Here is an 18,660-nt window from a genome sequence, read left to right as displayed (position 1 = left end):
CTAGGAATGGAATCACCATATCACCCAGCTAACCCACTCCTTGGTATTTATCCAAAAGATCTAAAATCAGTACACTATGATAATATATGCATACCTATGTTTATAAGAGCAAATTCACAATAGCTAAGTTATAAAACCAGCCTAGGTACAAAGAAAATATGGTATACATATGTAAAATGGAGTTTTACTCAGCCATAAAGAAGAATGAAATTATGTAATCTGAAAATAAATGGATGGAATTAGAGACACTGTGCTTAGTGAAATAAACAAGACTCAGAAAGTAAAGATCAAATGTTTTCCCTCATATGAAGAAGCTGGTGTTGTGTGTTGGGCAGATATATATATTTTAACAAAGTGGGGGGAATATCACAAAAACAGAAGTCCAATAGAGTAGAGGAAAGGAATCAAGAGGGAGGGAGGAGAGGAGGGCATATGGGAACACTGGGGAATGAAATCTACCAAATTATACTATGTTCATGTATAAAGATACAATAATAAATTGTTATAGATAATAGATATAAATAAAATATACTAATTAAAATAATAATAGAAGGAATATTTGTAAAGTCCAGAAAGAGGATTAGAAGGAAGGAGAAGGGGAGGGAAAGGAAGGTTCAGGGAAATGAGATTCGTCAAATTGTATGTTATGTATGAATATGGTAAAACGAACCCCACTGTTATACGTCACTATTATACGTAATTATAATGTACCAAAAAATGCAGGTAGATAAGAAGACTAACCATGTAATACTAATTATTTTAACTGGGTAATGGATACAGGGGTTTTCTTATACTATTCTGCCTACTTTATGTTTGAAATTTTCCATAATAAAAAGTTAGATTTTATTGACTGTTGTGGTGGTACTGGAGATTGAACACAGGCTTCACACATGCTAAGCAAGTGCTCTACCACTGAGTTCCCACCCCAGATCTTTTTTCCCCCATTTTTTTTATTGGTGCATTATAGTTATACATTTATTATTACATATTTGTACATGCACACAATATAACAATATAATTTGGCCAATATCATTCTCCACAAGCACTTTCCTAAAAATTTTATTTTAAGGCAGGGTCTCACTAAAAGTTGCCCAAGTTGGCCAGAAACTTGTAATCCTCTGACTCCTGTCTCCTAAGTAGTTGGATTTTGGGCATGAGGAATCCTGTCATTCAGCACAGTTGTTTTTTTCAAAAGGTAACCAAGAGAAGAGCAAAATATAATATGCCTATCATACACTAAAAAGAAAAGGAGAAAGGAGGAGGAAGTGTGAACTAAATTTTTTATGTCCAGAAATACATAAACTTCAAAAACCAAAAAACAGAGATATAAACATTAAACGGGGAAACACACACACACACACACACACACACACACACACACACACACACAAAGGCTAAAAAGTGGTTACTCTAAGAAGTCAAACTTAGAAGGGGTGAGCCACAATAATGATTTGCACTACACACTTTAAAAAAAAATAAATGGTTGCCATTTTAAATATTTTCTGTGTGCAGTGGAACACGCCTATAATCCCATTGGCTCAGGAGGCTGAGGCAGGAGGATCTCAAGCTTAAAGCCAGCTTCAGCATTTTAGCAAGGCTCTAAGCAACTTAATGAGACCCTGTCTCTAAATAAAATTAAACAAACAAAAAAGGGGTAGGGATATGGCTCAGTGTTTGCGTGCCCGTAGCACAAAAAAATTTAAATTAGGAATTTGTTCTGTTTTAAAAACTGATAAAATGCTTAATTAGTAGAAAACAATAGTGGCAGTTAAGATATTTTAATTGTATTTAAAATAAGCAATTAGTTGACAAACTGAAAGAATCAATAATTCTAATATTACCAAGTATTCTAAATACCATACATTGTGATTTTTAGATTATTTTAAAATGAAAATGTTTCCCAAACTATTTCCTAATTTAAATTAATTACCAAATTAAACCAGAATAAAAGTCTCAAATTATTAAAAACCATTTGTCTTTTATCACTATCATCTAATACCTAAGCCAATGTGTCATATTTCTAAACTGTTGTATCTTATTAAAAAGCTACTGAGGGGCTGGGGATATAGCTCAGTTGGTAGAGTGCTTGCTTTGCATGCATAAAGCCCTGGGTTCAATCCCCAACACTGCAAAAAAAAAAAAAGCTACTGAAATAGTGTATTTATAACAAGTTATCTTACCTCCTTTTCCTCACCAACTTGGTCCAAACTCTCATGACTTGAAGGATTATATGGAATTACTAAAAATCCAAACCCAAGAATTAAAAAGAAGAAACACAACTAAAGTACTTTAACATAAATATTTCTTTTGATGATTATGAGTTTGCACTTTTTTTGAGTTTTTTTTCTTCTGAGTAAGTTTTTATCATTTAAATCTGAATACTTGTCCTACTAATAGCATGTTATATATAAACTTAAGAGTCAAATCCTAATCTTTAGGTAGAGAGAGAAAGCACCAACTTGGTAGCCAAGTATTGCTCTAATAAATATTTTTTAAACAATTCTCTTTTTTTTACAAATTAATCAAGCAATTCCTTGTATATGGCTGACTCAAAAACCCTATTTAAATCTTTCAGTATGACTGAAGCACAGCAATCGAGAGCCTATGATTTTCACTTCTTACTTTTTTCACACTTCAAAAATGTCACTGACTTTCTAAAGTAAAGAAATGATAATGCTGGGCTTTTATTCCTTAAAGCAACTGGGGAAAAACGCCCTACATTTCATGGCTTCAGGAGCAAGAGACTGCATTGTCTTTCCAGAAAAACTCCTATCTTCCTTTTTCATGTTTTTTTTTTTTTTTAATTGAGTTAAGAGCAGATCATGCTGTTGTATCCCATTTAATTGCTCTCCAAATTTCCCAGATCTGTGCTTAAGGTTTTGTTTCTATTTAATGTTTTTACTCACAGCATAGTTTTAGATTTCCTATAACTGCATTTCTATCTTCTACATAATATCTACTTCTGCTAATAAGGCTTGGAATAAAAATCGGTCACCTAAATACAGTCAATATGGCCCACAAAATCTGCTTTAAATTTTTCATTGTGAAAAACAAACTAGGTTTGATGAATTTGTAAAAGAGTTTCAAAAAGAAATGCATCTGAATTAGAAAAATAAGTTATTTCTTAGAGTTTACACAAATATCTAAAATATTTATGTAAACTATATGGTTAAATAAATATTATGACTAAACTTACCACCACAAAATAAGCTTATTTCCTATTGCTAGAGAAGAATATTAATGTTTTTGAGCTTGGGTAGAAGTCTTCAAATACTACCTTGTTTATGAAAAATGGTTCATGTGAGCCTCATTCTTACCTGTCTGTGGATGGTCTGAATGCATGGAGGACTGGTCCATTGGCATCATTGGTTCCTATAAACATTTCCAAAGACACACTTAGTGGATTCTTTTTAAATTACAATATTCCTATAAATTAAGAAACAACTTTTTTTTAATGAGGAATATTAAAATTTAAATTTGAAAGAATAAACCTTAGATGACAGTTGTTATTATATCTAGTAGTGTTTTATGAAACCCTATAACATTCTTGTGAATGAGATAACGTTAGTCACATTTTACAAAAAAAGAAACAAAACTAATTCAGACCACTGATTGGAAATTAAACTCCTATGCACTCTGATTTGTTTCTCTTCACATTATCTTTTCTTTCTTGAATTCCACTTTAAGTCTTTGGCAAAATATTTCTAGAATATGAGTTCTTTGTTGAGGTCCAGAGATAGTTTTCAAGATATTTATAAACTCTTTAAAATTATGTTTTATTTTACAGGTTTCCCATTTTTCTGAACATTCTTAAAGGTGTCAGTGGCCCAAAAAAGGAAAAGAAATACCTTCTAGAAACTGACTTAACCAACAATCATCTGCAAATAATCTCAGGAACAATGTTAATTCAAACCAAAGTTGTTACTAATTTGTTAATCATATTCAAATTTAATGCAGGAAGAAGTAAACTTGAGGAAGAACATTAGATACACAATTATAATTTTAAAACTACTTAATGACAGGCTTTGAAGGGTATGGATTTTTGAAGAAATTCAACCTCTATCTTAAAGTATCAATAATACTATCCCTCTTTCTTCTACATGTATGAACACACAAGTCTTTGTATCACCTAGGAATACTCAGGAATATCATTAGGAACCAGGAAAATTATGTTTATAATTTGTAGCCTTCTGATTTTCCTTAAAATTGGATTCCCCCCCTTAACTTTAAACCCATTCCTAAAATTCTATGAACTCACTCCATAATTCCAATACTGAAGAGCTAACAGTAATATCCTACTTTCAATAAATGTCCGAAGGCGGCCAATAAATAAACATGATATAATCACTGTAGAGGACAATTTAGAAAGATGCATCCTATTCCTATTAAAAATGCATTTCTTTTAACCTAGTAATTCTGTTGCTGGATCTTTAAGGAAATAAGATTTATTTATCATGCAGTTCATCATGATTTTCTTTATAAACAACCCTAATGGTTCAACCCCAGGAAAGTAAGTTATAATCAACCACAGGTTAAATAAATTATAGTAGAGACATGTAACAAATTACTATGCTAAGAATGATGAGACTAGCTATAAATACACATAGAAAGACGACCAGATTATATTGTTCAGTGACAAAAATGGGTTAAAAAATAGGATGCATATGATCTCACTTTTGTTAAAAGGTATGTAAAAGAGACACTCAATACACATGCCTTCTGTTGGATAAATACTAGTCTTCTACAATAAAATTATAAGGAAAAAAAGGACAGGGGATGAACTAGTAAATTTAAAAATATCTAAGAGATATGAATCAATTACAATTTAATCCTGATTCCTAATGAAAAGAAAAACCAAAATTATGACACTAATGGAACAACTGAAATTTTGAGCATTATCTGGATGGATATTTGAAATAAGAAATTTTTTTTTTCTAGTTAGATATTTTTAAAAAGCCTCTTTTAGAAGTATATACTGAAATAAGTTTCAAAATAACACTGGGCAAAGAAAAGTTTAGTGGGGGGAAATAGATGAAAATAAAGTTGATCATTAAGTGTTAACTGTTAAGGCTGGGGGACTGCTCCATCCACTCACCATTGTACGGTTTCACCTATGCTTATATGTTTACATATTTTTCATATATAAAAATTGAAAATGCTTATGTAAATAAATTTGCATAAGAAAATTTTTAGAAATATATAGCTCAAAAGACAATTACCTTTAGATGGCAGAATTTATGAGAATATTTTTTAAAATTTTTATTTTTAGTTGTAGATGGACATAATATGTGGTTCAGGGATCGAACCCAGTGCCTCACGCATGCTAGGCAAGTGCTGTACCACTGAGCCACAACCCTGGCCTATGAGAATTTTTAACTAATTTTTCCTGTATTCATCTGCATTCTCTATTTTTTCTAAGTGTGCCTTAATTACATAGGTAAAATATGAAGAGAAAAATCAAAATTTTAAATGCTTTTTTCCCCAGTAATCCCACACTTTAAATAGCAAATATGATACTCCTAACTCTTTTGCTTAAGCATAGAATAATGGGAGCTATAAAGTAAAGAATTTAAAGAGAAAAAACTCTCTTAAATAGTTCTTCCTATATCTTAATCAGAGAATCAGAGAATTTTACAGGTCAAAAAGAAAACTACATCCTACAAATAAATATTATCATAAGTATTTCAAAAAGTTACAAAGTTCACAATATATCAAGTGGAATGTAAAGTGTTCCTACCCACACTAACAATTTTTTGAGATGTTCTTTAACATCTCCCTATTTTTTTAAAATATTTTTTTAGTTGCAGATGGACACACTATCTTTATTTTATTTACTTATTTTTATTTAGTGCTGAGGATCAAACCTAGTGCCTCACACATGCTAGGCAAGCGCTCTACTACTGAGTTACAACCCTAGCCCAAAATCTTGTTAACCTTGTTTTAATAGTGTTATCAAGCATACTATATTAAAAAAAAAAAAAAAGACAACTGTGTCTTACCGGTGGCAAAGAATGTCGCCCACATTCAATTGTGACTAGCTTGTGGCACTTCTTATGAACCAAGAGTTTGCAGTTGATGCACTTATATCCTTGGCGTCCAAGTCCCCATATTCGGTCTGTGCAGATGGCACAATGAGCACGCTGCCAAAAATATTTTATTAACAAACAAAAAAAGGTTATAATCATTTCCAAGAGTTTGCTCATAAAAGAGTGAAAGTGGTTTTTTTCTTTAATTCAATTCCTTTCATCGTGGTGTTAATTGTCAGCACATGAAAAAACAAAACAAATTTTCCTTACATATAATTTTTCAAAAGCTATGAAGTTCAGTGAAAGAGAAACAGGAAAGGGAGCTTGTTTTAAGGAGATAGTGACGTGTGCAATCATGTTGCTGTTTGTTATTAAGGTCAAAAAATTTTCATAATCAAGTCATAATAATGAAAGCAGAAAAAATGAATTAACTTGAAAAACATAAGACTTTTCATACTGTCAAGGGTCAAATTAAAGTCCTGTTTTGGCCTCATATTTTACAATTCTCCAGCCTTAACCTGAGTGGCTGGGATTGTATGTATGAGCCACCACACAGGGCCAAAGCCCTGCTTCCCCACTCCACCACTGGGGACTGTACCCAGGGGTGCTCTACCACTGAGATGCATCCCCAGATTGATCAATCCATCTGTCTATAAATCTATCTACATACATTTCTATCTATATTTTGAGACAAGGTCTTGCTAAATTGCTGAGGCCAGCCTCAAACTTCCCATCATCCTGCTTCAGCCTCCCTAGTTGTTGGGTTATAGGCATGCACCACTATGGCTCACAGCCTTGTGTACTTGAACAGCAATACCTGAAGTGACTTTTCATTTATTAGACATTTTTAATATCAGTGCTATTGGGATCCCAGGTAGCTGTTTCTATTTTCATGAATTTCTAATTTCATGAATTTTAATGAATTTAGGACATAACATTAATTTCAGAATAGAAATTAAGTCCATAAATTTGTATTTACAAAAAATTTAAAAACATGGTCTTCTGGGCTGAGGTTGTAGCTCAGTGGTAGAGTGCTTGCCTAGCATGTGCAAGGCACTGGGTTTGATTCTTGGCACCACATATACAATAAATGAATAAAATAAAGGTCCATAAGCATCTAAAAAATATTAAAAACAAACAAACATGGTCTTCTGGAGACAGCCTGCCTGCTTTCAAAGCTTGACTCTACCATTTACTAGCTGTGTCATCTTGGGCAAGTTACTTAACTGCCCTACATTTCATTTTCCTCATCTACAAAATTAAATTATATACTAATTATCTCATAGGGTTGTTGTAAGGATTAAATGAATATACATAAAAGCACTGGAAAAACTGCCTGATATAATTCAAAATATACCCTACTGTAATATATATCTAAAAAGAACAAATTTTAAAAATGAATAAAAAAAGAAAGTCATCATACCACAGTAATATATGCAGACCCATGTTTATAGCAGCACAACTCACAATAGCCAAACTATGGAACCAGCCTAGGTGTCCATTAATGGATAAATGAGTAAAGAAAACGTGATACACACACACACACACACACACACGAGTTCTATTCAGCCATAAAGTAAAATGAAATTATGTCATTTATAGCAAAAAAAAAATGGAACTAGAGACCATTATGTTAAGTGAAATAAGTAAACTCAAGGTAAAGGGATGTATGTTTTCTCTTATATGTGGAAGCCAGAGAGGAAAAGGGAAAAAAAGGTAGAGGTGGATCTCATGAAAATCAAAGGAAGATCAGTACAGGAAAGGGACTAAGGGGTGAGAGGTAGGGAGAAAAGGGCAAGTGCTGGGGATTGATATTGATTAAATTATATTGTTATATAGTATGCATGTATAAATGTATAACAACAAATCCCATCATTATGTGCAACCATAATTCACCAATAAAAAATGTGGGGAACAATAATATTTTTAAAAACTGCTTGATATAGTATAAAAGCTAGATAAGCATTTGGTATTTATTTTCTAAACAATGAAACTTAAATTACAACATTAAATGGTTTGCAAAACAAACCTTGCTAATTTTCTGAACTGTCTTGAATTACATTTTGTTTTGTTTGGATTATATTTTAAAATGCAAATTTCTTATAGCTAGGGTAACCACATAATTAATAAACTAATTTGGAGCATTTAAAAAAATTTATTATTTGTTGATGAACCTTTATTTATTTATATGTGGTGCTGAGAATCAAACCCAGTGCCTCACACATGCTAGGCAAGCATTTACCACTGAGCCACAATCCCAGCCCAACTTGGAGCATTTTTAAGAGTGAAAGGGGCTAGGTGTGTAGCTCAATAGTAGAGTACCTAGCATGTCAAAGCCCTGGGTTGAACCTTCAACACTGAAAAAGAAAAAAAAAAAAAGTACAAAAGGATATGCTATTAAAAATATAGGTATACTACCCCAGTTAAACTGGGAATGTAAGGCTCTGCTACTTTTTCAAAAGTGACTAAAAGATTTAGGAACAAAATAACTAACTTTCATAGGGGGGTCAAAAAAAAAATAAAAAGATGTCTCAAATTACCAACATCCAACAAACTAAATTTACCCTGTTGAAACGTTTGGCTTGAAAAGTGTGGCCATTTGCACAATAAAGCTTTCTCCAGCGACGGGCACCTCTGCGGTAGATGGATTCTGAAGAGGTTAAAAGTTAAGAAAAGAAAAAAAGAGCAAGTATGAACAGAAGTAATTTTATAATTAAGTTTGTGATTTTTTTTCATGATATTTACTACAGGAAAAAAATATATACTGATAAAAACCATTAACTGAAAAAGTAAAACATGTTCTTCAAAACTAAATGAAAATAAAGACCAGGCAGTATAAATGTTGCAATTATTACTATTGCTTTTTTTTTTTTAAATGTACCCCAAGGTTGTTTTTTTTTTTGGTAGAGGGATTGAACTCAAGGGTGCTTAACCACTGAACCACCTCCACAGCCCTTTTTGTTTTTTGAGACAGGGTCTTGCTAAACTGCTTAAGGCCTCGCTAAATTGCTGAGGGTGGCATTGAACCTGTGATCCTCTTCCCTAGGCTTCCAGAGTTGCTGGGATTATAGGTATCTGCCACTGCACCCAATCCAAACGTTTTTATTTTAAAAAACACTTTAAGCCCACAGAAAGCTGAAACACAAAACCTGCACTCTGTAGCTTTACCAATTATTAATGTTATGTCACCTTTGCTTTCCTCTCTATAAAAAATATAATTTATTTTCTTCCCTCAAACATTTGGAAGTCCAGATGCACACATCATAAAGCTTAAATACCCTTAACTAACTACTCACTGCCTGAGAATAAGGTCATTCTCATAACCACAGTATCTTTCCTATGTCTTAGACATTAACATTAATTCAGTATCACCCAATATAGAGTTCATATACAAAAATTTCCTAATTGCTCCAAAAGTGTCTTTTAAAACTCTTTTTCTATCTAGGCTCTAATCAAGAGTCAGGCATCTCATTTTTTTTTCTTAATCCCTTATTATAAAACAGTCATTCTGTCTTATATATTTTAGTTTTTTCATGGGGTTTTTTTTTTTTTTTTGAAGTTTTAGTTGTCTTATGTTTTATATTCTGGGTTTGTCTATTTCCTCATGGGTCAGTATTAAATACTTTTGGCCAAAAAATAATATACAGATGATGTGTATTTCTTATGGCAGTACATCAAGAGGCACACAAATGTTAGAATGTAGCCTCCCACTACAGATATTTAGTCACTGTTAAATGTAGCGACTGCAGATCTCTTCACTGTAAAGATACATTTTGCTTTATGAAAAGGTGAAAGATTTACACAAAGAGAAACCAGAATACACAGTATTTTACCTAAGCAATTTGATATTTTGTAACTACAAGAGTATCTTCTTCCCTAACAACTTTTACCCAACAGTTTTATGTTAATGCTTTTCTTAAACACACTTAGAGAAAAAGGTTCCACAAGTTGTCCAGTCTAGGCCACCTTAATTTTGGTTAAGACTATCACATATATTGTCTATTAGTCATTAGTCATAACATTTCACCTCAATAGCTAATACTAGGGAAAGATTAATTAAGTTTCTAAATTCTTTATTATTATTATTTTTATTTGGTACTGGGGACTGAACCCAGGGACACTTAACCACTAAGTAATATCCCTAACCCTTTTTATTCTTTATTTTCAGACAGATCTCACTAAGTTTGCGCATAGTTTCCCTAAGTTGCTAAGGCTGGCTTTGAACTTATGATCCTCCTGTCTCAGTTTCCCGAGCCACTGGGTCTAAATTCATATTTTAAAGCAAATGTAGCATTGAGTTCACTATTTCACATTAAAATAGAAAAGACCAGTTGTAATACTCTGAATTAGAAATCTTCAGATAGAATAACCTTAAATACAGATGCATTTGCTTTAATTATATTGCGAGCAGTAGCCAAAGCAGAACAGTTCTGTTAATAATATTTTAACCTGAAAGAACATTCCGTTTCAGAAGTTTTTTTGAACTACCTTGACATACCTTAAGCATTTTAATGTTGCCTGAGAATTAAAAGGGCCAAGAGACCTCATCAGTTTTCCTCCATATCCTAGTTTAGTAATATATATTTTACTGGTGGAGAGGTGATGTAAAAATCTCCACTAGTAAATGTAAAGATGGAAAATAAGCATGAACTATAATAAAAGCTGGGAAATTATATTTTATCTGGGAAGCATGCTACAGATTTATGATAGACTTGGATGAGGATGGGACTCTGGAATCAGGAAGATCTTCTACAATGGCAAGTATTTTGAAATTCTGGCTTTGGACAAAGAAATCCAGTTGGGTGAAGGTAGCTTATGTGGCTTTAATCTTTCTGCACCTGGAACCCTAGAGAAATATTTCTAGTTAAATCCAAATGTGCATTTTTAACAACTGCCTCAAGGTTCCACCTATTTTTTTTATTTCCCCATCCTCCTCCTCTTCTTCTTTTAATTAATATTTTTTAGTTGCCAATGGATTTTTTACTTTATTTGTTTATTTATATTTGGTGCTAAGGATCGAACTCAGAGCCTCACATATGCCGGGAAAGTGCTCTACCACTGAGCCACAACCCCAGTCACCCCATCTTCTTATACAGTACATGGATCCCATTTAACCCCATATATTAACACCCAAAATTTTTCAATTTTCCCCTTTTACTATGGAGTATGAAGTCACAGAATTAGAACTTCAGACCTTGAAATTTCACTTAATTCAAAGTAAAACATTCACTGCTATTTTTCTTCTAAAGTCATAGATATGTACAGAAAGCAGAAACCATAAATGAAAATGAGCTAATATCCATAATTAATGCATTATACCATATACCAAAGAGTAGTAACTTACAGTAAAATTAGTTTGCATATGTAAATTATGTCAGAACAAACAATAGTTGATTTCTTCATTTTATCTTATTCGGAGGTAAAGAGTCATGTCACTTACTATCATATGGTATAATAAAAATAAAACAAATGTGTGCTTGTTATATATATGTGTGTATGCATATATTTACACAGAGGCACAGAGGTAAAGCGATCAGAGAAAATATAAATAACTGGTAAATCTGTGCAAAGGATATATGGTATTCTTGTTTTCATAGATTTGAAAATTTCCAAAATTAAAAAACATGAAGCCACATGACTTAAAATTTAACTTAGTTTTCCTTTTATATGTACAACAGACAAGTATGTGAGTTGTAATTAATTATCTGAATTTCATCTGGCAAAAGAAGAACACAGGCAGTCACTAATATATTCTAAATTGGACTGAAAAAATGGAAAAGAAATCAAATTAATTAAAAGTTCTATTTATGACTTCTTTGGACTTGTGCCATCACATAAATAACTCTTTTCAATGTAAAAAGTACACAAACACTTACTATCTTCTCCTGGACAAGGCATCCCAGGACGTTCTGGCACACAAGGGAATACTGAAAGAAAAGAAAATTAATTAACAGCATATTTAAAGCATATGAATTATATAAAATTACTAAGGTTGTATAAAAGAAGTTTTATAAAAGCAAATATGTCTATTAACAAGGCATTAGAAACTCAAATTTCTAAATCCAATCTCTCATTACTAATTATTCTTTTTGTCCTTAAAGAAATTAACTAGTACTTCCTTAAATCCTTGTTATAGTAATAACTTTGCTACCATGAAGAATTAAGTTATAAAAATATATACAAATATGAAACAAAATACCAGAGTTATTTTTAAAGATGTCAAGTAAATTTAGAAATAAAGTAATACTAGAAACAGTACCAAAAATTCAAAAATGTAAGTTCATATTAGGAGCTATAAGTTTATAAAAATACTAAATCAGACCATTTCTATAATGAGGTAGAATAAAAAGCAATAGTATATTTATGAACTTATCAGCTACTCTAGTCTGTGATGTACTAAAGGACACAAGTTTATTTAATAAGAGCATGGAATACAGTAAGTGTTCAATTTCTAATATTACATATTTTTAAAAGCTAAAATAAGTTAATTTCTTTAAGCATTTGTTATAATTTTATACTAGAAAAAAATGAGCAAAATAATAAATGACTTCTAAAGGTCTACTAGGATCTCAACAACCTATCTTAAGACTGCTGTGAAGACCCTGGAAGATCATATTTTAACATCCAAGAAGGCATATACAGGTAACAAATTTCCCAAGACTATAAGAAGCAGATTGATTTTACTTTCTCTACCATTTGAGAAACTACTAAAAAAAGACAATTACATATGAATAAGGCACAGAGATTAAGAAAATTATATCAGGATTGTGTTTTAAAAATGATCAATAATAAAGGGTCATTTCTTAAAAAAAATAGCTCCAGGAAGAGTATGAAATGATTACTATTTTACCATGAATCAAGAGTTCTGAATCCTTATTTAGCTCATAAAGCCTAAAGGCTTCTTCTAACTCCAACTGAGATGATACTGTACACGGGTCTCCTAAAAAATAAGAAATAAAGCTCAATTTTTAAAATCTCCAAATGTGATGATTAGTAAACAAATTCCATAATATAATATTTTGGGAAATATATGATAAAGACAGAGCTTTTGCTATTTATTTAGACAATTCTATTCTCTGAAGTAGGTGACATAACTTCCATTTCCATTTGTACAAATATTACATAAGGCTCACAAAGACAACATTTTATACATATAAGCCATTTTGTTCTTAATATTCAAAATGCACCAAACAAAATTTGACCATATTTCAAACTGTCACTGCAGTATGATTAATGGAAATGGTCCAGAGCAAGCTGTTACCTGCTACTTTACCAGAAGTGAAAGTAGTTCCATTACCACAATATGGTTAGAGGTCTCCATGGAATCATTTTGTCAATTTTTCTTTCATAACTAAAGTACTCTAAACTTAAGAAAAGCCCCACTTGAGCTGCTTTTAAATATAAACGCACAGTTTTAGTAAACACTGAAATGGAGAAAGGAAGGAATATGTCCCTTAGCCAACTGGTAATCAAGAGGTGGCACATTTTCATGGGCAATGACATTCCTTAATAGAGGAGTCTTTAGAAGGAATTTTGAGGCCTGCACTGTGCCATTCTTCTGCTCATTCCTGTGTTAAACTAAACCTCACTATGCACTAGATGCCATCTGCCATCAACCACATCCCAAACTCAGTCATTCTTGACAGAGAACTCTGCCTACTACTTGAGAGAAAAATTAAGAAATGAACTCATTTCCTTTCCAGCTGTCTGGAAGAAAAGAGTGCCTGTGTACTTTTCTCCAATTTGGTCACTAAATCCCTACTTCCTTTCATCTTCTCTGAACATTATTTTATTAATCCTTCTTAGTTAACTATATTCATTTTTTATTCCTCATAGTATCTACCTGACACAGTCTGCACTGAGTAGGTATTCAATAAACTGATGAATAATGGAAAGCCCAAACTACCTTTTTTTTTTTTTGCAGTAGCAGGTATTAAACCCAGGAGCTTGTACAAGCTAGGCAAAAGCTCTACCATATTTACATTCCTATCCCTTATTAATTTAAAAAAAATTTGGAACTGATGATTGAACCCAAGGACACATTACCATTGAGTTATATTCCCAGAATGTTTTATTTTGAGACAGTCTTATTAAGTTGCCCTGGCTGGCTTCCAACTTGTGATCCTCCTTCCTCAGTTTCCAAACAGATGGGATTAAGGACTTGCACCACTAAGTGGCTACTTCAGTGTTTTTATTGTTGTTGTTTTAAATAAATCGGATAACAAATTAGCATTCTAGTCTTTTCTAAAGTTTACAAAAGTTGTTTCACCTTGCCTAAAAGAAATAAAGTCACTCATTTACAAAGATTCACTTCTTCAGTTATATAAATTTCTTCCATTTTGTCACATAAATTAAAGTCAATACACCCAGGTGGTGCATTCCTATAATCCCAGCTACTTGGTAAGCTCAGGCAGAAGGAACACAAGTTCAAGGCTAACCTTGGTAATTCAGTGAGAACCTGTCTCAAAATGAAATTTTAAAAAGGCTAAGGATGTAACTCAGTGGTAGAATACTTGCCTAACATGCATGAGGACTTGAGTTCAACACTATTACTATGCCAAAGAGAGAGAGAGAGGGTGGGGGGGGGAGAGAGAGAAAGTAAGTAAGTCAGTAATTACATTTCATTTTATACATAAGTTAAAAAACAACTTCTGGGGCTGGAGCTATAGCTCAGTGGCAGAGCACTTGCCTTGCATGTGTGAGACACTGGGTTCAATCCCTAGCATCATATACAAATGAACAAATAAAGGCATGCTGCCTATCTACAACTACCAAAATTAACAAACAACTTCTGTGTCTACAGAATTATATTTAACTACAAAACAAAGCTAAACAGAGAAGCAGCAGATGAAAGAATAACAGAAGTCTCACATTTTAATAAGCATACAAAGTATCCTTCCAGTTAGAAAAATAAGCCAGTAGGCTAAATTCACTCAGTTGTAATCAAACTTGGGATCAAAGTTACACAGCTCAGGGGTAGAGCACTTGCCTAGCATGTGCATGTGAAGAAGGCCCTGGGTTCAATCCCTAGAACTTCCAAAAAAAGGATACATGGGAGTTGGGGTTGTAGCTCAGTGGTGGAGCACTTGCCTCACAAGTATAAGCCACTGGATTTGATCCTTAGCACCACATAAAAATAAAATAAATAAAGGCATTGTGTCCATCTATAACTAAAAAAATATATATATAACAAATTATATGAAACAAAAATTAAAAACAGATACATGGGCACATGACAGGCTGGGAGTATAGCTCTGTGGCTGAGCACATGCCTAGAGGACCTGGGTTTGATCCCCAGCACAGCAAATAAGATAAAATAAAATAGTATGGAGGGGGGCTGGGGTTGTGGCTCAACGGTAGGGCACTCGCCTAGCGTGTGCAAGGTCCTAGGTTCAATCCTCAGCACCACATAAAAAATAAATAAATGAAATAAAGATATTAAAAATGATTTTTCAAAAAAAATGGTATTATGGGACGGGGGAAGGGAGAATGATGTTTACAAAATGACAATTCCTTCAAAAATGTTTACTTAATTAGTCAAGACAGTTCTTTCACATCAAAACAAATCAGTAAAACTGGTTTTAAGTAACAGGTCAAAAGGTGATTGCCTTAAATCTGTTGAGAGAGATGAAGTGAGTTTATGATCTTCATGTACTCCAACATAATTCACCACAATTAAATGTTTAGTTTCAAGAATGATGTTTTTTATGTTACAGAAATCAAATTATAGTACTGTCAACTGCAATTGTGAAAAAATAATTATTACTATTGCCTCTGTGTGCCTAAAATTAAGAAAAAACTGGTATCAGAATTTAAAGATTGCATACAGAAAATTTAACTTTTAATGTAAGCAAGGCAAAGGCTACAGTTCCATAGTCTCACCCAGAAATTAGAACACACAATAGCTATTTGAGGAGAGAGAACTATGAATTGCATTATAAGAAGTCTATTTCAAAGAATTAATTTAATTCACCTCATAAATCTGTAAATTAAAATACTACCTTAAGAAAATATCAGAATGAACAGCAACTTCCAATGCTTAAGTCTACAATAGCTGAAGTAAAACCAAATTTGGGGAAGGTTGTTACTAGCCTTTTGTACAAATTGCAAATATTTTTTGAACACACTATTATTAAGTACTGCTATAGACCCTGGCGTTCCATGGTGAACAAAGCAGGTAAGATTTCTGCTCTCATGGAGTCTATATTCTACTATCAATTAAAAAAAAATGGGGGGGGGGTGGGCAAGGTGGTAACATACAGCCTGTAATTCCAGCAGCTCCAGAGGCTGAGACAGGAGGATTACGAGTTCAATGCCAGCCTCAGCAATGGTGAGGCATTAATCAACTCAATAACACCCTGTCTTTAAAAAAAAATACAAAATTGGGCTGGGATGTTCTCAATGGTTGAGTGCCCCTGAGTTCAATCCCTGGTACCCAGCCCCCCAAAAAAAGTGGAGGTGGGGGGCAAAAAAAAAAACAGGGTAAGAAGAAACAGGTACGAATGAGAATAAGGCTCCTTGAAGGACATAATATAACTAGGACTCAAATGACAAAGATCAGCCATGTGACAATATAGGAAAGAACCTTCCAGGCAAAGACAACATAAAGAACAAAGGTATTATAAAAATATTTAATGGATTATCTCTAAACCAAGTTCTTTTAATACAAAGCATTACTCAGTGACTCCAAGTGAGTTACAGTTTGAACACTTTGACTGAAAAAAACAAACAACAAATAACAACAACAAAAAAAACCCACTAAAATACAAACAAATGTATGAACTGATCAGGATAGAAGCAATAAAAATAACACTAGCTCATGTTCATGACAGGAAGCATTTTATTAAAAGCATATGCTGTGTACTGTGATAAATTATTAGTCTCATTTCAGGTTGAAGATCTACTGGAAGATATCTATGACATTGATAATTAATTATATTTAAATTAACCTTGGATAGAGTAGGTAAAAAAATGATTGGATAGATTAAGACACTTAGTCGTCCTCTCAAATAACACAATTTAAATATCAAGTTGGCATTTCACTTATATTTGCGAAATGTTAGCAACTCATAATATCTGAGGTGGTAAGGGGAAAAATGAAAAGATCCTCTCATGTGATGTAGTTGTGTCATTAACCAGTTTAACATTCTTATTAATTTTTTTAACTGACAAAAGGAAAAACTGTATATTTATGGTGTACAACATGATATTCTGATATAAGCAAGTTAATTAACATATTCATTACCTCACATGCTTATCATTTGGTTTAACTTAAAACAATATTTTTTAGTGCATTATAGTTATACATATATGGGAGTCACAGTAAAAAATGTATACAACATAGTTTACTCCATTTCAATCCCTAGTACTTCCTCTTTCTTTCCCCTCCTGCCTCCCCAATTCCTTTCTTGTACTCTGTTATCCTTTTATTTATTTTTAATTGGTACATTATAGTTACACATAAAATTGGAATGCATTTTGATACATTCATGCAGACACATAAAATAAAGTTATGACTTTATTCATTGGTTTAACATTTTTTGATGACAAACTCATGATGTACACATTCTACAAATGACTATATAAATTATACTGTTTATAGTAGTGAAAAATGAGTCAAATGTCCATCAATAAGGGATTAAAAAATAAATCCAAGAAGCACCTACAACATGCAGCACAATGCAGTGCTAAAAACAGACAATGAGGGCTGGGGTCATGGCTCAGTGGTAGAAAGCTTGCCTAGTGTGTATGAGGCACTGGATTCAATTCTCAGCACCACATATAAATAAATTAATTAAATAAAGATCCATTGACAACTAAAAAATATTTTTAAAAAAGACAATGATCGGAATGGATGCACACTAAAATGAAAAATGTCCAACACACCTTGTAAAAAGAAAATAGTATATAACAGTTTATAAGTTTATATTAATAAAACTGTGCTAATAAATAATTTATAAGACATATACATTTGTGCCAGGTATGGTGGTGCATGCCTGTAATCCCAGTGGCTCGGGAGCCTGAGGCCTGAGGATCACAAGTTCAAAGCCAGGGGCTGGGGTTGTGGCTCAGTAGTAGAGCACTTGCTTAGCATATGTGAGGTATAGGGTTCCTTCCTCAGCACCACATAAAATAAATAAATAAAATAAAGGTATTGTGTCCATCTACAACAAAGAATTTTTTTAATTAAAAAAAAAAAGTCTGAGGCTCAGAAACTTAGCAAGACCCTAGGTAACTTAGTGAGACTCTGTCTCAAACTAAAAAAATATAAAAAGGGCTAGGCGTAGTGGCACACACTTGTAATCCCAACAGCTCAGGAAGCTAAGGCAGGAGGATCAAGAGTTCAAAGCCAGCCTCGGCAATGGGAAGGTGCTAATAAGCAACTCAGTGAGACTAAATAAAATACAAAATAGGGCTGGGGATGTGGCTCAGTGATTGAGTGTCCCTGAGTTCAATCTTTGGTATCCAAAATAAATAAAAAATAAAATAACAAGGGCTGTGAATGTGGCTCAGTTGGGATGTGGCTCAGTGGTTAAGTGCTCTTAGGTTTAATTCCAGGTACCAAAAAAAAAAAGACATACACATTTGTATACACACAAAAACTGTTATGGTTTAGATGTGGTATCCCCAAAAA

The 18,660-nt window shown here is 32.9% G+C and overlaps 1 protein-coding gene across 1 annotated transcript in view; it reads right to left on the bottom strand.

The window, feature by feature from the left end:
- Prkci (protein kinase C iota) overlaps positions 1-18,660 on the bottom strand; it is a 63,912-nt gene that overhangs the window by 29,430 nt on the left and 15,822 nt on the right. Inside the window, exons 3-8 of the mRNA XM_026394985.2 lie at positions 12,877-12,966; positions 11,903-11,953; positions 8,591-8,676; positions 6,000-6,140; positions 3,318-3,372; positions 2,181-2,239 (exon numbers count right to left, since the gene is read on the bottom strand). Coding sequence (XP_026250770.1) covers positions 2,181-2,239; positions 3,318-3,372; positions 6,000-6,140; positions 8,591-8,676; positions 11,903-11,953; positions 12,877-12,966 — 482 coding nt within the window. The remainder of the gene's footprint in view (positions 1-2,180; positions 2,240-3,317; positions 3,373-5,999; positions 6,141-8,590; positions 8,677-11,902; positions 11,954-12,876; positions 12,967-18,660) is intronic.

Source organism: Urocitellus parryii, chromosome 2 (genome assembly GCF_045843805.1).
Source record: "Urocitellus parryii isolate mUroPar1 chromosome 2, mUroPar1.hap1, whole genome shotgun sequence".
NCBI classification, from domain to species: domain Eukaryota; kingdom Metazoa; phylum Chordata; class Mammalia; order Rodentia; family Sciuridae; genus Urocitellus; species Urocitellus parryii.
Note: the sequence above shows the minus strand (reverse complement) of the source record. Positions and strands in the feature narration are given on the sequence as shown.